This window comes from Clinocottus analis, unplaced genomic scaffold (genome assembly GCF_023055335.1).
Source record: "Clinocottus analis isolate CAN_PGR_092001 unplaced genomic scaffold, fCliAna1.0.p SCAF_11, whole genome shotgun sequence".
NCBI lineage: Eukaryota > Metazoa > Chordata > Actinopteri > Perciformes > Cottidae > Clinocottus > Clinocottus analis.
In genome coordinates, this window is record NW_027175832.1 from 14,169,774 (window position 1) to 14,191,953 (window position 22,180).

The following is a 22,180-nucleotide window of genomic DNA, read 5'->3' on the forward strand; positions in this document are numbered from 1 at the left end:
CACATACCAGCCATCCAAACTAAAAAGGATGCCATTGCCCATTAGAGAGATGGATTGACAGGAGTGCAGAATAAATCTTTGTGGCAGTGAGTCAGAAATATAAATAGAGCACCTAAGATAGATTTGTCTCTGGTGTTGATGAAGTTACCTTTGGGGGTAGAGCTCTATCTTTTTAGTAATGAGGACAACCACAAACAGTTTGCTCTCCTAATGAGAAATGATAGTTTTGGAAGTGCCGTACAAAAATGCCATAGAATAACACCTCGTTTAAGCATTTTCTACTCTGATTCTGACAAAAATGTCTAAAGTGGGATTCATTTGTGAAAGAATCAGCCCCACCTGGTGGCTTTGATGTACACTATATGCTCCTATACATGAGGAGAAAAGAAACGTTCTAATATCAGCAATCCACAGCGCTTGTATATTTGCAGTCTCGTCACGGGGAGATTTCTCTTTTTTTAGGGCGCTTAAATCAGAAGAGATTTATTGTCAGCACCAAGCACTGATAGGATTCATCAAACAAATCCTAAAAAGAGACATGAAATCTGCCTTGATATCAAATGTCTCTGCTCACGCGTGTCATTTTTTTTTCTCAGTGCCTGTAATCAAAACTTTCTTCTTCACAACAGCAGAATTATTTTTAATTAGATCAATAAACGCTGGTAAAATCAGGTAGGCAGGGGAGGCAAGGAATGCTCTATTACCCATTCTATCATCAAAGTGAGTGCTGTGCTAATTATGCTAGCAGCACCCAGTCGGAGCCGCCCACTGGAGACAGATAACAGAGGACTGCCCAGGGTTACAGTGATTGCACGCCGCAAAACTCCCTCCACGCATTTCATTGGGCAGCTCGGGTTGCTGGTGTTCATGCAAAAGAAGGCTGCACCATGACACAGAGCAGCACTCAGAAGGTGTGGCGCGCAATGCTTCTTTTTTTTTTTTTTTCTTTCTCCCCTTTTTAACCTGAGTTTGAGAGCTGGCATCCCATTAGAGCTATATTGCTAATCAATGTGAGACATTATAGGTTGTATAAATCACACTCTGACACCTGCTGTATGGGTCGTTAACAGAGAACTCACCGGGGAGGGATAGACAGAGCGAACTTGCAGACACAGAACAGAAATGTCTGAAGCGCGGGCGAAGGCATTGATACACAAACAGTATTGTGGTGATCAGGGAGCCGATCGATGGAAAGATCTGGCGCGACTTCGCGAGGCCGCACACACTGAAGCACTGTAGGCATCCCTCGCTTAATAAAGCAAATGTTGGTTTTGCTTCGCTGCAATAGATACACTCACAGTCACACTGCTTTCTAATAGTGTGCATGTAATCTAGGCTCAAATGATTCTTTGTAATTTGCAGTTACCAAACAACCGCAGACCACCGGAGGTGTTTCTCAAATATTAGGAGGCGAGGAGAAAGAGGTTCCTGTGAAAACATTTTTTAATTGAGGATGTAGTTATTCTGCCCCGAAAAGGCATGCAGGAAAGTGCACACGCAGGCATTTGTAACCTGAGTGTGTTACAGAGGGGGACCATCTGAAGACTCGCAGGCCCTTTGATGTCTTCTGAATACGGGCATAATGCATGTGTAATTAATAAGCCATTTGCATATGATGAACTAGGGCACTTAGTCAATGTTCTCGGGATACAAATACCCGAGGAAAACAATAACAACGGAGAACATTAAAAAAAAGGGAGTCTACGCAAAAAAAGACAAATCTATGGCCCGCTTCGGATTAGAAATACATTAGCCGCTAATTATGTCCTAATTGCCAATATTTTAGCAGGTGCTTGTACTTAACCAGTGGTAATGCCCTCCTGGAACAAGCTCATCAGGGTTATTCTCAGGTGTATTCCTGCAGTCCTGGATGATTAGGATGCGACAAGACGGACTCATGGTCCAAAAAAAAACCATGGATAATAACGAGGCTGCCGTATAGGACAACAAAACACAGTAGCATCAATAATAAGCATGCTAATACAAACAATAATGTTAGTAATAATTATAATATCCCAGGAAGGGGAAGAAAGCAGGAGATGAAGGAGAGGAAAAGGGAAATGAGAATACAGTACAAATCTTACTGTGACAATTATAAACTTTCACCAGTGCTGAGAGCACACAGTTCAAAGCGGAGTATTAATTTTTTTGACCAAATATTTTCAAAGCAATCAGAGACTCTGGGAGGTGGAATTCTCTTACCTAATCAAACAGCAAATGTAACCCAGCGCTTGATTAAATATTGAGCTTAGGAAAGTTAGATATCCTTTTACACTGGCCTGCTGACATCTGGCAGCGAGGGAGCATCAAACTCCCATAAGTCTCAGGAGTTGGTCCACTCTGAAAAAAGTGCTGAGCCAGCAAATCAAACAGGAGAAACGCCACACTGAGTGAGAGCAGATGAACCTCCAGCATGCATCAATTGAGCGTCTCCTTGGCATCTGACGCGTTGGTTCTTGATGAGGTCAGGTGAGTGATGCTGTTGAATCGCAGAATTATGATGCATTAAGTCAGTGCAAGTTATAAAGCAGCATTCATCATTTTTTGACACGTCACAGTAGAGCAAACGCACAGGTGTGCAAAATAAAATGGATGATGGCTGAATTCCATTTAGCTGCCTCAGTCTCAGGGTCCCAGTGTCTTTTTCCTTCCATGGGGCACTAGATTAGAACACTAGATTAGAACAGAGATATTGTTTAAATTGTAATAATATGGTGCAATTTTCATGAAATGATGATGCGTTACACTCTGAATTTGTGTTCTCCATCATAGTAGTTTTCATAGTGACCTCTGTCGCATTCGCACTGGGTTCAAATCACCGCGCAGGGGATTTGAAAAGTTTCCTGTTTGCAATTGTATCTCACTGATCTCATGTTGCTCACTCTCCCACAGCCGCGTCACCCACGTAAAGTTGCTGTCAATGCGAGTAGAGCAATTCCTATTTGGGCTGCTTCACATTAAAAGCAGCCCACTGGTGAAAACAGAAGGGAAGCCTTTATTGTGAAGCAGTGACAGGAAACACAATGTTTTTGCCACTAAAAATGATTGTACAACAGTTACTGTTGTTTTGTTGCAGTTACTTTTCTGTCCCAGGAGTGTATGCTGGAGTATTAATGCTGATACCGCTGGTAACCATTCGTCAAATCTGGGGAAATCTTCAGGATTAGAACATCAATGTTTTTGCAACACATGTACTAGTACATGTGAATGTCAGCTGAGAAAAGCACTGCTGTTGGTTTGGTTGTCCAGGTTTACCACGTCACTAGTTCAGGTTGCTGGCCATATAAGTTCCCGTTGACGCAAAGGCTTTCTGAAAGTTATAATTCTATATATTCTTGTGCGTTATTGAACCTATACCCACAAAAAAAATCAGAAGGGTCCTTTGACATTAACCTCTTTGTTTCACAAGGCTTAATTCCACCTCCCAGCTCAATATCCAGCGTTACATCAAATATCTGTTCAACTTTTTTTTTCCGCAATCTTTTTTTTTTGTTTTCTGCTCCCCACTCTTACCATTGTATTGTTCGACCTTGAGTGAGATGCTGTCAGGCGTTTTTTTTAGAACATAAGTGTTGCAGTTTCCCATAATCCACCGGGAGTGTTGAGGTGAGAGCTGTGGCCCACTAGCACTCTGAGTGGCTGGCAGCGGATCAAAAGCAAACGAGGTTCCTGAGCTCATTCCAATTATAACAGCACACACTATCAACTACAAATACAAACAGCACGTAAGTGATAGCGCTGGTGGCCTGGAGGACTGCTGCCAGAGAGCAGGCAGCATGCTAATCAGGATACCTCTTGCCATGGGCTATTTAGGGAATAGCCTCTTATCCCACCAATTCCCCATGCCTAAGCCAGGGAAACGGAAAATAAAAAGGGGAGTGAATTCCCAAGGTGCACAGTCCAAGGACAAAATATAGAAAATGGATCTTTATCTTTGCTGTCGGCCAATATCCATATTAATTTATTTTTTTTAAAACACATTGCATTTGTGCTGAATAAAATACAAAGACATTTGCTGAACACACGCAGCCACATATTTGGACCACCCCACTATACGTTCATTTTCTTGTGTTAATTTGTTCATCAAACAACTTAAATAATCTATTTTTTTCTTTCAAATCTTGCATCGGCGTTTGTTGCCTCCCTTAAGCTGGCATCACACGCTCCACCCTTTGGTTTAACCTTTGTGAAAGCAGGAGTTGGAAAGCTCCTCAGTCATGTGCACACCGCTTCACACTGTTTGTTGCCATTAGTCTGATTATTCATAACATCTTCCCAAGCATCCCATTGTAGTAGTCAGCCAATCCAGGGAAGTGATTTATATCCGGTCGACTGTCATTGGGGAAGGAAGTGAGATGTTTGGAGCGGGTTCTTTCTGTGGCAACGCGCACGCTCCCCCCACTCGCACGGACAACCCCTCAGAGTTTGGCAACTCTCCAGAGCCATGCAGGGGCGGCGGAGTACAGCGGGAGCCTGAGTGAGAAGCACACATTGTGCACCGCGGGACCCCACCAGCCCCGGCCCGAAGGCACAACTCTCAAGGACATGCAGAACTGGGGCAGAGAACTTCCAGGCCTCCCACTGGTAGGGCAGGCTGAGAAAAAAAAATAAAAAATTGAGGGAAAGTTTCCAAAGTGTCTATGTCAGTGTGAAATACGTCGTTTGAAGGCACATGTTCATTCTCTTGGTCAGTAAACGCCAACTATGCAAATGTTTGTTCGGTAAAGAACGTTTCAAAGTGTTCTACGGGTGAAGCCAAACCGGCTGATTCACACTTAAAATCCTATTTTTGTGTCAAAGGAAATGGGGTCAGGCCGGGGTCACGAGTCACAGGTGGGTTATCGCATCGGAGATATAGCTCAAATAAAGGAATACCAAATCTAGAAGCTCTGTCGATGCACATATCTGTGTTTGTGTTTCTATCTCTGTGTATGCAGACTCTGATCTCCTAGTCAAATATAATTACTGACCTTGTACGACACCCCAGCAACTGATACATGTGAATCAATGGCTCAGAGAGCCTCGTGGTGTTCATGGAGGGAAGTGTAATTCTAGGTTTTGCAGACGAATACAAATGTAATGTAAACTGTTGCGCTAAATCCAAGACTTCTAGCATTTCAAACGAGGTGATATTGACTGTTTGCAGTGGACTCTTCTGGATATTTCCGCAAAATAACAACAGAAATCTGTTTTTCTTTTTCTACATATATTGTACAGAGTAAAGAGGCAAAGTCTTTGACACTGCTGGAACAAGCAGCAGCTCTTTCCCTCATTGTCCTTCCAGTCAGGAGCTTAGGTTTCGTGTGGGTCAGCCCCCTCTCTCTCGGCATCGGGGGGGAAAGAACCACACGGATCTGAGATGGAGTACCCCCAACCAAACCTTACCACATCGACCCATGCCACCATCCTGGGCCTCTAATGGAAGTCCTGGGCATCCAGACACCTCCCCCGTTCCGACATGGGCGTCAAGTAGCGCTCTACTCATCATTGGAAGCAGCGGGCCTCACAGCCCTCCTTTTCTCTCTCTGGTACCGGCTTTGTGGGATCATGGCGGGCATATGTGTCCAGATGAGCACGTTCTAATTTGTGGGTCCAGGTTAATGCTCCGCCAGAGGCCCCCGAGGATCAATAGCTTTATTTCCCTAAAACGCCGGCACGGGGAGAACCAGCTCACGGGGTGCTTTTAATACCGCCATAGTTCCAGTGACGACTGGGCCGTATTGATTGCGCCCATGTGGAACTACGTGCGCCTTCTGGGGAAGGATCTATTTGTGTCACCCTGGGCTGGGATGGCGGCTCCGCTGGAGGAGTGGAGAGCTCAGCCAATGGAGGATGCCAAAAACATCAAAACAGCCATGTTTACAGATTACCCAAAGGGAAAGCAAATTACAGCAATTATGCAGGCTGTGGGAATACTGATATCAGCATACCTGCTATTTCACTCAGAGACTACTTTTATGGGACCAGAACACATACAAAACCGCACACTCAATTTGATTTGATGGCTAAGCCCTCGACAAACGACGGGATTTAAACAAAGCGCTGCGCATCGGATGCATGCAAAGCAAAGTGTGTCCAGGGATCACGCTTTTCGTGCATGTCAGGTCCAAAAAATATTTTCACTTTGCCGTGACAGTTTACACAAATATCAGTTCGGCAAGTATACCGTCTCTGGCAGGCAAAACGATGCACATGTAATATTGAACATCGACTTGGCCGTAGTTTTCTTTTCCAAACAATGGCAATTAATCACTCTTCGTAAACACTGCAAATTGCTTCACAGAAAACTAATTTGCCCTCGCAGCATTCATCCCATATCCGGACAGAGACAACATACAGAGAGTCTTATCCAAATCACCGGCCTTTGTTTGCAGCTGTCGTGACATATTCATGACTGGGGCCATAATAGTCAGATTCTTGTTATATCCCCCAGGGAGAGCAGAGAGAATGGTGTCACATCCAATTACTGCGGCACACTGTAGAGGTAAATCATAACTCGTGCCATGAACTCTGGAATCTGAAGTACACACAAACACACACACACACACACACACTGCATGAGCAAAGCCAGACAACAGTTACAGCAACATTGCTTGAATATTGGAAAACACATTCTGCTGGTAACTTGGAGGTCATGTATGGATTACACAGGGAAATGGGATAGGCTGCAGGCCGTTTTTGGCCGTCTTTTCAAAACATAAATTGACACACATAAGATCTGGGAGCAAGTGCGGCAGACGAGTGCTTGCCCCGGGATTTCACAATTATGGATTCGCTCGCCGCCGTGCAGAAATTGAAATTGCAGATGAGGACAATGATGCGCTCCCTCATTGGAGGAATGAACAACCGGGTCGCCGGGGTTCACCCACACCTTCTCCCTCCTCAGCACCAATGAGATGCTTCTTTTTTTTTCTCTGCAGAGAGGAATGACTGCCTTTGTCTTCACTCCTCCACAGTAGTCTCCTGGAGGCCTGGTGGTTTGGTGGTTGGAGGCTACCTCAGCGGTGCATAGCCCCGTTTCACCCTGGAGCGGTGCAAAGCTCCTGCCCAATAAAACAGGCTGCGTCCCCAGGGCCCCTCCCTCAAGCCTCCAGTCAGCGCTTGTTTTTGCACCATTTATTTAGTGTGACACATCTCCAATTAAACTGTGGAGGCTGCTGCATTCCCCCCCATAACTACCTCTTATACCTCCCCATAGACTTTCTGTCACACTGAGAGTGTGGGTATGGGGGAGAGAGAGAGAGAGAGAGAGAGAGAGAGAGAGAGAGAGAGAGAGAGAGAGAGAGAGAGAGAGAGATCATATCTTGCCTGCCAGCTATGATCACAATGTCATTTTCCCCTCAGTGGTTAGGAGCCTCCTTTGAAAGGTGCCCGGAATTATAATTATCAAAATATTGAACAAGACAATCATCCCATTAAATGATGCTGCCACTTCACTATATGCCGTCTTCAAACAAGCGTGGATCAATGGTCTTCCTGAACGCTTTTCATACTCAGACAAACACAGCCAAAGACATCTACTGCGTCTCATATGTAATGCAGGAATTCACACTGCTGCAGGATTCCTCCGCCGCCTCGCTTTAGCCCCGCGTCCCATCAATTTAAATTCACGAGCGTTTAGAGGAGATCTTTCATAGGAGGGTAAGAGTCTCCTTGCCACCTCTTCATCCTCCCCCAACGGCCCCAGACACAGTCACAGGAGGAGTGACTTTGTCCGACCCCAATACCGTCTGCGAGAGCGCAGCTGAGGGCAGCAGCTGCCAGGGAGGACTGGTGGGGGAGCGCCCAAAACGCCAGCTCTGCCAAGCAAAGGGGCCGGGGGGAGCCCCAGTGGCAGCTGGGAAGGGTGGGGCGGCCAGCTGTGGAGCAGCAGGACGGAGGGCTGACTAGGAGATGCCACTAAACCTGAGCACAAACAAGTTTTTTTTTTATTTATTGTATTATATGTATAGGCACTCAAAAAGTTGACATGTCCTCCTTTTCCAAAAACCACTTCTGGTCTACACACACACACACACACACACACAAACACACATCCTCTCATCACCATCATCATCATCTCCACCAAGGCAACCAAAGCAGCCCGTGGCCCTCTTAACTCCAACACCCACTCTCCCATCACGTGCTTCGGCCACACATCTGGTGCACCATCTGTATCACTCCCCCCAATGTGACAGGTAGTCCCTCTCCCTCTCTGGAGGGAGCAGAGAGGGACGCGGAAGGTAATTTTGGGTGTAAATGTGCTCTGGACCTCTCTGGATGCATCTGGACAGAGCAGACATGCTGCTGAGCGGTGCAGGGTCATTATCGGTTGGAAACTGATTACCAGGAAGCGGGCGGAGACACAACAATTAGATCACGCGGTCCCGTTTCGACGACACGCACACCTATGTATCATACCTATATGAATAATTTTGCACTTTTGTGGTCATTCGCAGCATCTCAATGAACGGTCAAAAGCTATAAATAAAACAAGCCATAAAATATAAAGATTCTTTTGATTTATTGTAATGTACAGTTATACATTGCCATGACACATGTGACCACTTGGATGAGGGTGCAGAACGCCAAATATTAAAACACAGCCATATAAACAATATCAGAGGACAAATGAAATCCTCTTCTTTACGCTGCTGTACATATGGGGATCAATAAAGTATGCACCATAAAAACAAATATCAAGCCAGTGATATAAAACTGCACAACCGGTCTTTACTGTGAAACCAAAGGAATCCATTTGAGAACATTATTTTCACATCTTATGTTACATATTTGACAGTAACAACCTTTATTATTCTCACACACACACACAAACACTTTTTGAATGACATCAACGTCGACGTTTATTCAAATGAGGGAGGGGGATTCCAGCAGTCAAGACTAACAAAACAAAAGTTCATGTCAGAAACATCTTTTTTTTACAGTTTGATCTTTCCCATTCACCAATTTATAGTCAACGGACAAGACCATGGTGCCTGTATAGAGGGGAAAAGGCTCCAGAGAGCATTGACTTGTAATTGGCAGTGGCATCTGCTACACATCACCTCTTCGGGCACGTCGCTCAAAAAAAAAAAGTTGTGGTATTCATGATTAAAAAAGTTATAACAGGTTGTTTTTTTCACAGACTTAAATACACAGCTTTACACAGAATGCGCTTGACATGATGTTTGCATTTGTCCATCAAGGAGTTCCCATGCATGTCAATTCATGTTGCATTTTTACACAGAGAATACAGTCACTGATGTAGCATATCCAATTGAATTGTTCAAAAGTACAATTGAACACAGAAAAAAACAAAAACAGAATGTGCTGGATGGGATCATTATAAAAAATTAAAATAAAAAAAACAAAAAACATTGACACATACACTTCATGAAATAAACAACACAGCTATAGTACTAGTTCCCAATGTCTTATACAAAGTTAGCTTGATCTAAAAAGCGTAAAATATATTTTTACATCATCACATACATCAAGACACGTACCATGGCCTAGCCGGATGTTCGTCTGGTGCATTATTTCATCTCCAAGCCCCCACACATTTCCCTAGTGCTGGCATTATTGCTTCTTATGAACAAGGAGCTGAAGGACTGAGAAACAATGCACCGCAGTAGATTGAAACTGTACATTTTAATCATCTCCGATATCCAAAGTTATGTTAGCCTGCTTCACAATCTGCAATGCTAGAGGATAAGGCAGTTCCACTTTTAAGGCATTGCTGCTTTGAGACCTACTGGACCAGAGGGTGAGGGCCAATGTACATGATAAACAGAAAACATTTTATAGGCGAGGATCTGAGCCCAAAGAGAAAGGGGGGGAACGTATCTTGTATTTTTGAGTGTTGCATGTTCTTGTCTGAGAATCTCAGTGAGCTACAACCATCATTTTAGGTCTGCTTAGCATTCGACCAGAGGTCGAAGCTCAGACAGATCAGAGCGGAGCTTTGTGGGTTGCTGTGACCATCTCTCATTGCTGGTAATTCCCATACTGGCCCTGTGGGGAGAAATATGACATGCTCGGTGTTACTCGAAGCTTCTCGAAGAACGCACAGTCAAAGCTTTTATTCACACAATCTCGATAGGGTGCAAACAAACATCTGGGGTTTGTGCCGCATCATAATGCCAACCATGATTTATGGCTGCATTTACTGGTATTGACCAGCAGGTGGCAGCATGGCCTCACAACTTGAGAGCTCTTAAATTCTAACTTTTTATCTCAGGAACATGGCTGAGGACACGATTTTTCATATTAAATAGCAGACACTTGTTTCAAGTGCAACAAAAGCAGTTGATGCAGTTCTAGACAGGGGTCGAAGTATGTGTTTCGCATGGAGGCAAAATACAATGGACACACATTTTGATACACAAACTTGGCTCTGACAGTCCGATATACAAAACATCTCAATTCAAATATATATGGCGTTACCATAAGCACAATAGTCAAATTATCAAAACCAGTAGAGGAAATTGAAGAGATTAATGGAAGCCAAGGTACAAAGCTTTTGGCTGCCTCACTGCAGACTAAGCATGCTGTGTTTCTGGACCTCATAACTTACAATTCGACCCCTGGTTAATAACAAAATCAAAGAAATAGTACCAAGGAAATATATATATTTTTTAAATCATTACAGAACAAAAAAGAGAAAGATGGAAGAAAGAATAAAGGCAAAAGAGACAGAAGAATCAAAACAAATGCAAATTAAGGCTAGGTGGTCAAACGTCTAGATTGGACGTTGAGGTCTTCACAGCAACCATTACCTTTGCTTCTTACAGAGCTAGTCAGGGGTTCAAATCCCCGGGTCTTTATTTCCTGATGTGCCCCTGAATATTCAAAGATAAAGATATCAAAGTGTAGCTGTGGTCCCCACATAAGACCACAGGCAATGCAGGGCAACAAATAGATCTCCCTTTTAAACACTGCAGCATCACGTTTCGGGAAGAATCCTCGTAAAGCCCTCACATTTAACTGAATTCCTTATTATTTTACTTTAGTAGCTAAACAAGTGAAAGACAATAGTAACACATACACTCTTTTGGAAAGAACAGATTAACCCTCCCCCACCCCTCATTTGATGTCAGCATGCAAAACATACTCCCTTTTAATATTTACGTTCTAACTTCACTCCTATTGGTGTCACTACACAAAATATACAACTTAGTCATAAACTGATTAAGGGACAAACTAAGACCGATGCATGGACTGGTCGTTGTGACTGTCCGGTGTTGTAGATATACTCACCTGGTCATAGCCGTAAGGGCGTTGCTGCTGGCCCTGTGGGGGTCCAGGTTGGGGCGCACGATAGCCCCCGTACTGCTGCCCCTGCCCCTGAGGATAGTTGGGATACTGTCCTGGGGCACTTTGGGTCGGACCTACGGCAGAACGTTGACAACTCAAATTAAAACGTTGAATGTTAGACAGAGTCAACTTTAACCAGTTTGAAAATGCCTTTGGGCAGTGTCAACTCTAACTCTCACAATTAAGAGTGCCCCCATTGCACATTTTGTCTTTTGACACAGTGCAATGTTTCGGTCTTATTGCCATGCTTGTATAAGGAGATGAGACACTGGAACTCAGGTTTGGACTGAAGCAAAGGAAACCCTATGCGAAAACGGACGGTGTTTTGCTCATTAACTATATTCCCGTTTCCTACTTGTTACTCTGAGAACTCCAGGGGAATCCCTGTTGGTTTACTATCACTAATGGGCTGCAATAAAAAATAAATAAAAAAGGCTGATGGATGACAAAAGACAGGATGGTGGATATGTCAGACCCATTTGTTCAAGGCTGCCTCCATGTCTGACTCGGTAATGAATGGGAATGAGTGAGTCGGGTTGGAGCTGGGCGGTGGTTTCCTAATGTAAGGCGACATCAAGGAGATTCTGTAGGTCTTCATTAGAGGAGCCGGCTTCATTATAAAAAAAGGAGGACAAAACACAAAAATCACTTCATCAGCCCCCGTACACTGTAGCCATCTATGCAGGTGCTGCAGAGCACCACGCAACGCTCGACTGTGGCTGAAGTCAAATGAGGCCCACGCAGCATCGTTAGGAGCTCATAATGCCTGATGCTGTTGAGCATAACCTTGCGAGGGCCGGCGAGAGAAGGCATGCCTGTGTGCCAGATGGATCTCACCTCACAGCCTCTGCCTCTCCCGCGAGCTCATTACTAACACAAGCTCTGGCGCAGACAAGATGGGTGAGTGATGGAAAGTTCCGGTGAGAAATGGGATGAAGAATCAAAAGACCACAGAGCTACAGAAGCTGACATACTTACATAGCACATGTGACATTTTTATTTTTGTACTTTGTTTTTTTTAAACTCAAATAAAGTAGAGGCCACACTCTAATTGTGAAGGTCCTTAAGTTAGAACATTTTAATAACTTCAATCTATTCTTTAATATGTACGTATAAAATAAACATATACTATTCAAAAACTAGGAGTTCAAAATGTTTGGCTGGCAGTCAGCACACACACTTTGCCCAATGTCTGTACCCATCAGCCAAACCTCCCCTCCTACTCCCTCAGAACAGTGTGTCATATCAAACTGTAGCACCAGGAGAAATGCTAATGTGGTGCCAGCCAACCACTGTACTGATTAAATTTCCCTTCAATCCCCCAACTGTTCATTAAGGTGCTTCTTTAATTCCTTGCTCTTGATGATGCCTTGACATGCCTTTGGCACAGTTACATTTTCAAGGGGCAGAAACTACCAACTCACCTAGGAGGAATTATTAGTCAACAGTAAAAAAAAATTAAAAAATTAAAAAAAGGCGAGCGAAAGAGAGCGGAGAGTGCCTCCTACAGGACAAATGTGTGCCACTCACCGTAGCCCTGCTGCTGTGGTGGGTAGCCCTGTTGACCTGGATACTGCTGTTGAGGAGGGTAGCCCTGTTGCTGGGGAGGGCCTTGCTGGTATGCTTCCTGCTGTTGGCCATACTGGGCATTACCTTTAAGGGGCAACAGCAGGCAACGTAAGCAACATGTGCACAACAACAGCAGAGAGCAGTTTTTGAGCCAGCCATATTTGAAGAACTCTTGGTTTTGTTTTTTGTTTTTATCAAAATGGCTGGACGGTCTTTACTTCAAAAAGGAAAAGAAAAGAAAAATGAAAGCACTTGTGTTTGAAAAGGGTCAAAAGGGAAAATAGTGTAGATAACAGAGGAAAACAACAAATAAGTAAATGTTAATTAGACAAAGAAAGAGAAGGAGCTGTTCATAATGAATGTTATCTTTGTGACTTATCAGTGTATTGCCAAATAATGGCAATCCGTTGCAAGCGCTTGCAAATTGCCAATATGTATGCTCTGGTTATTACTACTCCAAACACGCAAACATGTAGCATGCCAGGGAGTTACCAAAGTATCTTCTGGCATTATATTGTGAGAATCTGAAGGATTAATATTTAACTGAAGACAACTTTGGCCATTAAGACTGACACAAGACTGTCCCTGACCTTTCTTTCACACCAACAGGTGGAGCATCTGCCACGATTGGGGGGAGGGGCGGGGCCGCGGAGGAAATGGCATCACTAGACTGGATAGTCTTGTGATGCTAACTTGTTCATGGACTGCAGCACTTTTTTGGACAGGGTGCACTCTCGCATGTGGACGTTTCCTAAAAATTATAGGCCACATGTTTTGTCTTTGATAGAGCCCAGTCACTTTGATTTCCCAGTAAATAATGAAGAAACTGACATTATTTTGGTCACAGTCTCTTTGCATCATTTGTGTTTTGACACAACTCCTGGGCTTAATTTCCGTTGGGGTTTTTTTCTTCTCCAAGTGACTGGAGAGTTCTCCTACCTTCTGAGGTTCCCTGTCCTGCGTGACTGTACTGGTCGCCATAGTAGTCTTCCTGCCCTGGGTACTGCTGAGGGGGTCCTACATACACATACACACAACATACACACAAGTAGATTCAAGGTGTTGTTGGATTGGTTGTGTGGGGGGAAGAGTGGAGAGGATGGATTTCCTTGCCGCTAGTTCTCGTTAGAATCCTTTTTTTTTTTTTGTCACTTGACTAGTTGTGTGATTGGAGTCTCCAGATTACATGTTTAGTCATCAAGATGTCTGTGAGCTGCGAAAGCAGAAATGGGGGAAATTGAGAAGAACAAGAGTAAGAAATGCGAGGGGGCGTGTTAGGAAGAAGAAAGGCCAACGCTCACAACTTGCACACGTCGCACACACACACACACACACTGAGGGGTATACCTTGCTGTGGGGGTCTGTAAGGCGGCATTGGCCTCTGCCCCATAACATGGTTTCCTTGGTTAACCTGGCCCATCATGGCCATTGGGTTCTGTTGTCCTTGGTAGTGCTGTGCACCACCACCAGGAGGCATGTTATACTGCTGAGAGGGAGGCTGCTGGTGCATCATGGGACCTGTGGTACACCAACAAAAAGAGTCAACTCTTGAACTGCAGCAGGTACCAAAAAAAACACAAGCGGTATCTGGCTCATCAAATGCAGGTTGATGATGAAGCACCAATATGGCAGATAAAGTGAAAACTAACAAATGATTTGCTTTACCTTGAGTGGGCTGCATGTTCATGTTTGGCCGAGGCCCATAGTTTCCCATGGGCTGGCCCTGGGTCATGTTCATTTGGCTCTGAGCTGGTATACCCTGGGAAGGTGGGACGGTGTGATTGTAACCTCCCATCGAGCCATGGCTGCTGGGAGGCATATTCATAGAGCCACTGGGCATGTTTGGGGGCTGGTTGGGGCCTGGACCGGGGCCTTGCATGGGCATGTGATTTGGCCCTGGAAAACAATAGCAGAGAGGATTCATGACTTGACTTTAAAAAAACACCATCGCCATCATATCTAGTACTCAAAACTCAAAAGTGTGTGTAATTTCCATCACATTATGAAATATGTTAAGGAGTGACTTGCTCTGTAATTGTTTTTCCCTGCAGACTACATATTTTTCATACGTTTAGAAAATAAGTTGTATTTTTATTTAAACATTCCCTTTAAATAATCTTTGCATTAGCAATTTTTAATTATACATCATCAGTTGCTAATAAAAAGCTATAATTTACCTACGCCCAAGACTCATATTCGCTGAATTAAGTTTGCAATTAATTCTGTAACTCTCCTCCTGGCAATTTCAACAAAGATTTGTTGTTCACAAAGTACCATTATCACAGAATAATAGGTTGCATCAGAGTGTTTGACCAAAGGTCTGGAGTACTAGTTTGCACATGTGCAGTGTTGTTTTTGGGACAGGATAGGGAGCGACACATGTTATTGTTTTTCCTGTGTTGAGTAAATCTGATCCAAAGCGTAAACAACTGTAATGTATTACCTGTACCTCTGTGCAACCAGTCAATTTGTGTTTGCATTTTATTTTCATTCCTCGCTTGCAGTATATTATTAAAAAAAAGACACTGAATCTTTCATATTTAAATGTAGAAAGATTTCCATCACGTCGAGATTTACAATTTGTCCCTAGTGACAAAGTTAACACTGTGCATGTGTAACTCATTAGCTACAAAGGCATTTCAAACAGTCTGAAAGAGGGTGCCTATCCTAAAGTCACCTCAAGCTTACAAGTAATACCATTGTTATACATTTATAATTACTGTTGTAAACTTCCAATGGATATCAGGAAACATCAAGGCACAGCTTAATAGAGTTAAAAAGTGACCCAAAAGTTGCAACATGTTCTGGTTTCTAATATGGTCCTAGACTTTTACCCTTCAGAATGTCTTGCGAGGTACAGCAATTAGTGACTGTAATGTTTTTTTTAAAAACATGATAAAATATATGAATTTGCAAGCGAAAAACACAAACTGAGACAAATCCTGATACTTGAGGGAATAACCATGATCAAACGAAGGTCAAGTCCAAGACCACCAATGCAGGCAAATGGGTGACATCATCCTTCAGCAATGCGACCGCCCTCACAGTTCTGTGGTGTTGCTAGGCAACCCAAGTGAGACAGGGACTGAGAGAGAAGAAGGGGAAAGAAAAAAGAGAGAAAGACGAAGGGAAGGAAGGTGAGGAAAGGCGTTTGGAGGGGGGGGGTCACTCACCAGGCATCTGTCCATTCATCTGGTTCTGCATGTGTGGGGCTGGAGGGCCACCGCTGACCATACCCTCAGAGGGCATGTTGTGACCATGAGGAAGCTGAGGGGGGGCTCCACTTTGGTTCATCCCACCAGGGCCCATGGGCATGTTTTGAGTGGGCGGCTGCAGGCGCGCAAGACAGACAAAAAAAACACACATCAGCTCGCTAGAAACACATCTGAGCCAGAGCCACTCAAAAGATAAACTTCTGCCGGATAAAAGCCAAGATTTCTGAACAAAATATTATAATACAGTTGAACAGATGTGCCTTAATTAATCAAAGATGCCAGCAGTTTTAAAACGATACTTTATTAAAAAAAAGGAAGAATAACTAGGCAAACAGTCCAATACATAGTCACACAATCACTGATTTAAGTGTTCTCAATAAAGTCATACCAGGGCTCGGCAATGACTTAAAAAAGTGTTAAATGAATTCCGTTATTATCCATTTCATTGTAACCCAACAAATGTACTGCAGCTTTCTAAAACTGCTCCGCTCTTTCAGTTTAAAACAGATGCATTATACATATTCCTCATAGTATTTTTTCTCCACATTATGGCATTTTCTTTTTGGTATTCTTTATCAACATTTCTTGACTTTTGTAATATTTGCTTTTATTTTCTCCTAATATTTTTATTGTTCTGCACCAATACACCAAAGAAAATTCTTTGTATGTTGACATACCAGATTGTTATTCATCCAAACATGAATGGGCTTTAAAGCAAACTACGAGACTGTTTTACAAGCATAATGGCATGGAACAAGTTTACACTGGCTCTGCATCCATAAAGAAAATCTACAATAGGTCACACTGATAACCAGAGGAGCACTTTGGTGCATTTCACCTTTCAACCTCTTGTCAGACTGGGTGTGACATTAAATTAGAAATGAACATGTAATTATACATTTTAACTTAAACTGTTGGTTAGTTCTAACATGACTGTTTTTTGGTCAATGTAAAATTGCATTGAACTCTTTTATCAGAATGCTTACTTCATAAAATGTTTCTTGAGTATTGATCAGGTGAATTTTCAATATCAAAATGACTTACATTACCTCATGATTCACACTGTTTCATACAATTCACTCAACAATCATAGGAAGGACCAGTACTCACAGCGGGGAGAAGAGACTGCATGTTCTGATTGGAGTCTGCTATCGTGGCCAGGTACACTAAATTTCTGTGCAGCATCTGCTGATACCTGGGCAGGTGAGAAAGAGTGGTCAAAACAGGTTTTTGAGTGAACTTAAAATGACTAACAGTGCATACCCGAGAGAGGGGGAGTCCGTAACTTACTGTGAACATTCTGCCGTTTTGCCTTTACTTTGGAAGTCCATTATACACTGGATCAGCTGGTTGTTTTCGTCAAGTAACTGCAACAGCAAATGCAGAGATTCACGTCACATGTTTTTATTCCGTGGGAATGCACACAATTTACAATTAGTGACACGGAGTAATTTCGTGTGGATACCCCTTTGCTTTCTGGGGGGTATTCCACCGTAATTTGAGAACAACGGGGAGGATTGGGGGCCGTTGAGAGAAATGAGTGTGCGAGTCTTTCTAACAAAAGATGCGTCTCGCTAGCTAACGTTAGCTGTCCTCCGCTAACAAAACGGCAGGCCCTCATTCATCAGAAATATAATTGTGCGCTACTCCGGCAAATCGACCTAAGACCCCTCGTTCACACGTGGCGCCCTGACTCCAGAGAGGTTCGTATTCACCGCGCTCTGGCCCTGCAACACGGTTCCCGACCTCTTCGCAGTTGGACGTGGATGGGCACCGCTACACAGATTAGCTCAGCCGCTAGCACCGCCTGATGCCGCTGCCTCCATTCAGAGACGCACTAAAATGAATTACCTTTTGTATTCCGGCGGGTGTTATGTCACCCTTCCCGCGCTGCCTGTGAGGCGCAAACGCCACTGACATGGTGATGCTCTATCAAATTAAATTGAAGGAGAGCATAAAAGTGAAAAGTGGCTAACACTTCACAAATCGGCACAACTCAGACCAAGCCGTTTAGACTCGGATTCAATTTCGTAATGCAGTGGTCCGTTTGGGGGGTGGTCTTACAACACATTTAAAAACGGAGTTGAGATTTTTAACACACGAGGACACCTGGTGTTCGATAAATACTAAATAATAATAAAAATTGAATATAATAGTTCAATATATATATTTATATAGTTGAAAGCTACAATAAATGTGCTTAATTGAATCACTATTTCACCTATGTCTTTCATATAGTGGAACGGTCTAAATTTGGTCCAAAAGGCCACGGGAAATAGAATGTTCAATAGAAGGGAGAAACACAGTCAGAGTGTTTATCTATTTATGTAACGTTAAACTAATAATGCAGTTTATGCTGCACTTATGCAATACTAGTTATAACCTGGTTTGGGGTTTAGTTCAGCCACATTTAACTCTAATTCCACATTGACTTAGTCATGAAGTTGCCGAAGAAGACCTAAAAATATGTATATTGTACCTTCTAAATACAAAAAAATAATACTCAACGTTCCGCAGATCAAATCAAATAGCTAGGATTATAATGAAACGTGAATTACAAATTTCCTCTGGCGGACGCGTGAGCATTAGTTTTGGTATCGCCCAGTTCAGAGGTTACGCGCAGGCGCAGTTTTCAACACAGGGCAGCCAACTCCAGTTTCTCAAATTGCTAACTAGCTGAATCATTTGGTGCAAGTCTCCCTTTTTCTTTTGATTGTAACGTCGTCATTTGTCTGGCAGTTCAATGGCGGCAAGATACGACAGAGCTATCACTGTCTTTTCTCCCGATGGTCATCTCTTCCAAGTGGAGTATGCCCAAGAAGCCGTAAAGAAAGGCTCCACAGCGGTGAGTCCTCAGATAAAACTAATGCCGAAGATAACGTTAGCCAACCAGCTAAGCTAGCAACTAGCCGACACACGTATTACTCTTGGCTCTAGCTAATTTGGTTGTAAAACACAATCTGTTGCAAAGTGTTGCTGTGCTCAACATCACTACTGGGTTATTAAGGTGTAACTTGTTTTATGTTGCTACTTCAAGAACTATTAACAGTTCAGCTAACACTGGAAATTATAGCGTATCACTAGCAAGCATTTTGTCGCTGTGTCACTCTCACAATAGTTTCAGTTTCAATGAGATTCCAACTACAGCTAGATCACTCAAAACAATATTAGATATGTTTCCAGTCTTCAAAGTAATATTTGTGTTTAACAATAATATAGTGATAGTTCGTTTAGCTTTGTATCGGAAGTTTTGAAAAAAATTACATTTAACGACAACTGTCGTGTGCTATCCGTCCAACGTAACCTGTTATATGTTGTTAATCATTCACACACAGCAAAGAATAGAAGAGTTGTTCTCGAAAGAGTAATTGATATTGAGTAGTCTGGATGTAAGACCTGGACGTAATGCATTTGCTCGGTGGGCATATATACTATCAAAATAACATACTTTTTTTTAAGGTTCACCCTGAATTGTTGTTTGTTGTAGATGTCATTGTTGAGGCTGTTTAAGTTCCTGACAGCAATTTGGCCATCACTGGGATTGAAATGATCTGTGATGCAGCTCTGAAATTAATTTTGATGTTTTCTTTTTCTGTAGGTGGGAATCAGAGGTAAAGACATCGTTGTCCTTGGGGTTGAGAAGAAATCTGTGGCAAAGTTGCAGGAGGAAAGGACTGTCCGTAAGATATGTGCCCTGGACGAGCACGTCTGCATGGCATTTGCAGGTACCTCAAACGACAAAACCTTTTTCGATAACTCAATCGTATATTTATGATGAATCATGGCAGCGTGATGTAATAGACTAAGACGAGCTGTTACAAACACTACGTCGTTACACATATCTATGTATGTAGTGCATACATTTATTTTTATGTTTTACCTTTTTTATGTTTGTCTAACCATTCAACATTTTTACATGTTTTTAAGGTCTGACGGCAGATGCCCGTATTGTGATAAACAGAGCTCGGGTTGAGTGCCAGAGCCACAGGCTAACTGTTGAGGACCCAGTCACTGTGGAATACATCACACGCTACATAGCAACACTGAAACAGGTACCCAACCTTTATTTATTGATGTATTGTTTTCTATTCATTAAAAAAATATCTGTGAGATTGTACATTCATTGGGCAAAAAACATGAAAAAATATGTATATTTTTAGTTGCTGTGCGCTACTAGAATACTTCCTAACGACAAAAACCATAGGGTGACTTATTTATATACAGGTTTCTAAGAATGACCAGTAACATCTGTTTTTACATTGGTCATATTATTTGTAGCGCTACACCCAAAGCAATGGGCGCAGGCCATTTGGCATCTCTGCGTTAATTGTTGGCTTTGACGACGATGGAACTCCCAGGCTGTATCAGACAGACCCTTCAGGAACCTACCATGCCTGGAAGGTCAGTGACTCTGCTCTTTGTACATTACTTTGTACCACGTCTCTATGAATTTAATTAATAATACATTGTTGTCTCATTCTTGGGCGGGGGGAAACGCAGGCAAATGCAATTGGCCGTAGCGCAAAAACCGTGAGAGAGTTCCTGGAGAAGAATTACACAGATGAAGCCATTGCTGGGGACAATGAAACAATCAAGTTGGCTATCAAAGCTTTGCTTGAGGTAAGTCCAAATTTAGTTTTGAATTTTCACACTTTGAATAGCAGTGATTTCAACCGTATCCTAAAGCATTCTAGTTTCAATATACAATATACTGTAAAGAAAAATATTTCTTTGGGATCTTTTTTGATAGAGAATGTAAGAAATACTGTGAAATTGTCCATCAAAAGTATTTTCATCTTCCCCAGCCTGAATTTAATACTTTCTTCCTGACTTTATCAGACGGCACCAACTGCCTACAGATATAAACCAGGAAGTGATCTGCCATAATTGTTAGGTTTTCATGAATGAAGTTGCTTGTGCTCGTCTGAACCTGCAGCCAAAACGAGGAGAAAGTAAAGCAAATAAAAGCCCAGACATTTGGCCTTGTATGTGTATTGTTGCATTTGTTGGTATTTTTTTAGTTAAAGTATTCAATTACTTGATTATTCCCATTTAAATACACTGAAAACGTTGTCTCATAACCTCAACATGAACATGTGTTTGAGGCTACGGTAGTTGATCTATGCTGATTTGCTGGGATTTGTTTTATCACAGGTTGTCCAGTCAGGAGGAAAAAATATTGAACTTGCTGTTATCAGACGGAATCAGCCACTGAAGGTGAGTCACTGCAAATTATATCTGTTTAGCTTTTTTAATCTTGTTTTATTTAATGGCTAATAATTGCCTTTCTTGGCAACTTTTCAGATTTTGGAATCCAAGGAAATTGAGACCCTGGTGGCTGAGATTGAGAAAGAGAAAGAAGAAGAGGCAGAGAAAAAGAAGCAGAAAAAATCCACTTAAAGCAGTGAACCAAGATTTATCCTTTCTTTCATTATTGCACTTCGATAACAATAGCATATTTAGGTTGCAAATACTAGTAAGTTTCAAAGTATTTCCCCCCCGCATTCGTTTCTTTGTAAAGACCTAAATCTTAACTTGAGATTTGTTGATGTTGTTCAAATGTTTCTGTGCCACCTACAAAGAATATCAACTTCCTATACTTCAGCTATTCAGTTGACTGAAGTTTAAAAGTGCATACATAGATCTCAAGCTAAGATTTAGACTTTAAACCACGCTCACAACATGTTTTTATATCATACAGCAAACAGTGCGGATGAACCTGATGCAACAAACCCGTTTGTAACGTTCAACAACCCAATGAAACTAAATGCTCAATAAAAGCGGACTTGTTTGTAGCATGTTTTTATGTTATTCATGTGACTATTTTCAAATGGTCTGCAATAAGCAAATGCCCTTGCTAGATGGTGTCCATGCAGACGAGTGAGTCATATTGTCTTAACTAGTGGTGCTCAGTTTCTTCAAGTGGAGAGTACAGCAGGAGAATGAGTTTCCCCTCTTCATCGATTATCCCACTGCAAACGCAAGTACTACGATAAAGAGAGCGACAGTTTAAAACACCACCAGCGGCAGTATACCGTTTGGCTGTAAAGGTGCTGTTTTCATTTATCAGCATTCTGTCGCACAGACCTGGAAATGAAGAG

General features: G+C 42.6%; 2 protein-coding genes across 5 annotated transcripts; one reads left to right on the forward strand and one right to left on the reverse strand.

Annotated features, from left to right (window-relative positions):
* Nucleotides 1-8,695: 8,695 nt before the first annotated feature.
* On the reverse strand, nt 8,696-18,097 carry ss18 (SS18 subunit of BAF chromatin remodeling complex). Of its 4 annotated transcripts, XM_068602047.1 has the most exons (11): nt 17,931-18,097; nt 17,370-17,446; nt 17,190-17,274; nt 16,038-16,194; nt 14,530-14,760; nt 14,212-14,382; nt 13,804-13,881; nt 12,826-12,948; nt 11,239-11,369; nt 10,758-10,820; nt 8,696-9,993 (listed from the first exon to the last, which is right to left on the reverse strand). In XM_068602047.1, exons 1-10 carry the CDS (start codon nt 17,997-17,999, stop codon nt 10,803-10,805), a joined length of 1,140 nt encoding a protein of 379 aa, XP_068458148.1. In that variant the 5' UTR covers nt 18,000-18,097; the 3' UTR covers nt 8,696-9,993; nt 10,758-10,802. The 4 variants fall into 4 exon arrangements, with proteins under 4 accessions (XP_068458148.1, XP_068458138.1, XP_068458157.1 ...); XM_068602037.1 differs by lacking the exon at nt 10,758-10,820; XM_068602056.1 differs by lacking the exons at nt 10,758-10,820; nt 13,804-13,881.
* Nucleotides 18,098-18,701: 604 nt separating this feature from the next.
* Nucleotides 18,702-21,874, forward strand: psma8 (proteasome 20S subunit alpha 8). The gene is made up of 7 exons (XM_068602076.1): nt 18,702-18,924; nt 19,678-19,804; nt 20,007-20,131; nt 20,358-20,480; nt 20,580-20,699; nt 21,234-21,296; nt 21,384-21,874. Exons 1-7 carry the CDS (start codon nt 18,823-18,825, stop codon nt 21,477-21,479), a joined length of 756 nt encoding a protein of 251 aa, XP_068458177.1. The 5' UTR covers nt 18,702-18,822; the 3' UTR covers nt 21,480-21,874.
* Nucleotides 21,875-22,180: the final 306 nt, after the last annotated feature.

Coding starts and splice junctions, on each gene's coding strand:
- psma8 (XM_068602076.1), top strand. CDS start 18,823: ATGGCGGCAAGATACGACAGAGCTATCACTGTCTTTTCTCCCGATGGT. Junction 19,805..20,006: donor CGTCTGCATGGCATTTGCAG/GTACCTCAAACG, acceptor CATGTTTTTAAG/GTCTGACGGCAGATGCCCGT. Junction 20,700..21,233: donor CTATCAAAGCTTTGCTTGAG/GTAAGTCCAAAT, acceptor GTTTTATCACAG/GTTGTCCAGTCAGGAGGAAA.
- ss18 (XM_068602037.1), bottom strand. CDS start 17,999: ATGTCAGTGGCGTTTGCGCCTCACAGGCAGCGCGGGAAGGGTGACATA. Junction 14,761..16,037: donor GATGAATGGACAGATGCCTG/GTGAGTGACCCC, acceptor ATTGTTTTCCAG/GGCCAAATCACATGCCCATG. Junction 12,949..13,803: donor AGGACAGGGAACCTCAGAAG/GTAGGAGAACTC, acceptor TGCCCCTTAAAG/GTAATGCCCAGTATGGCCAA.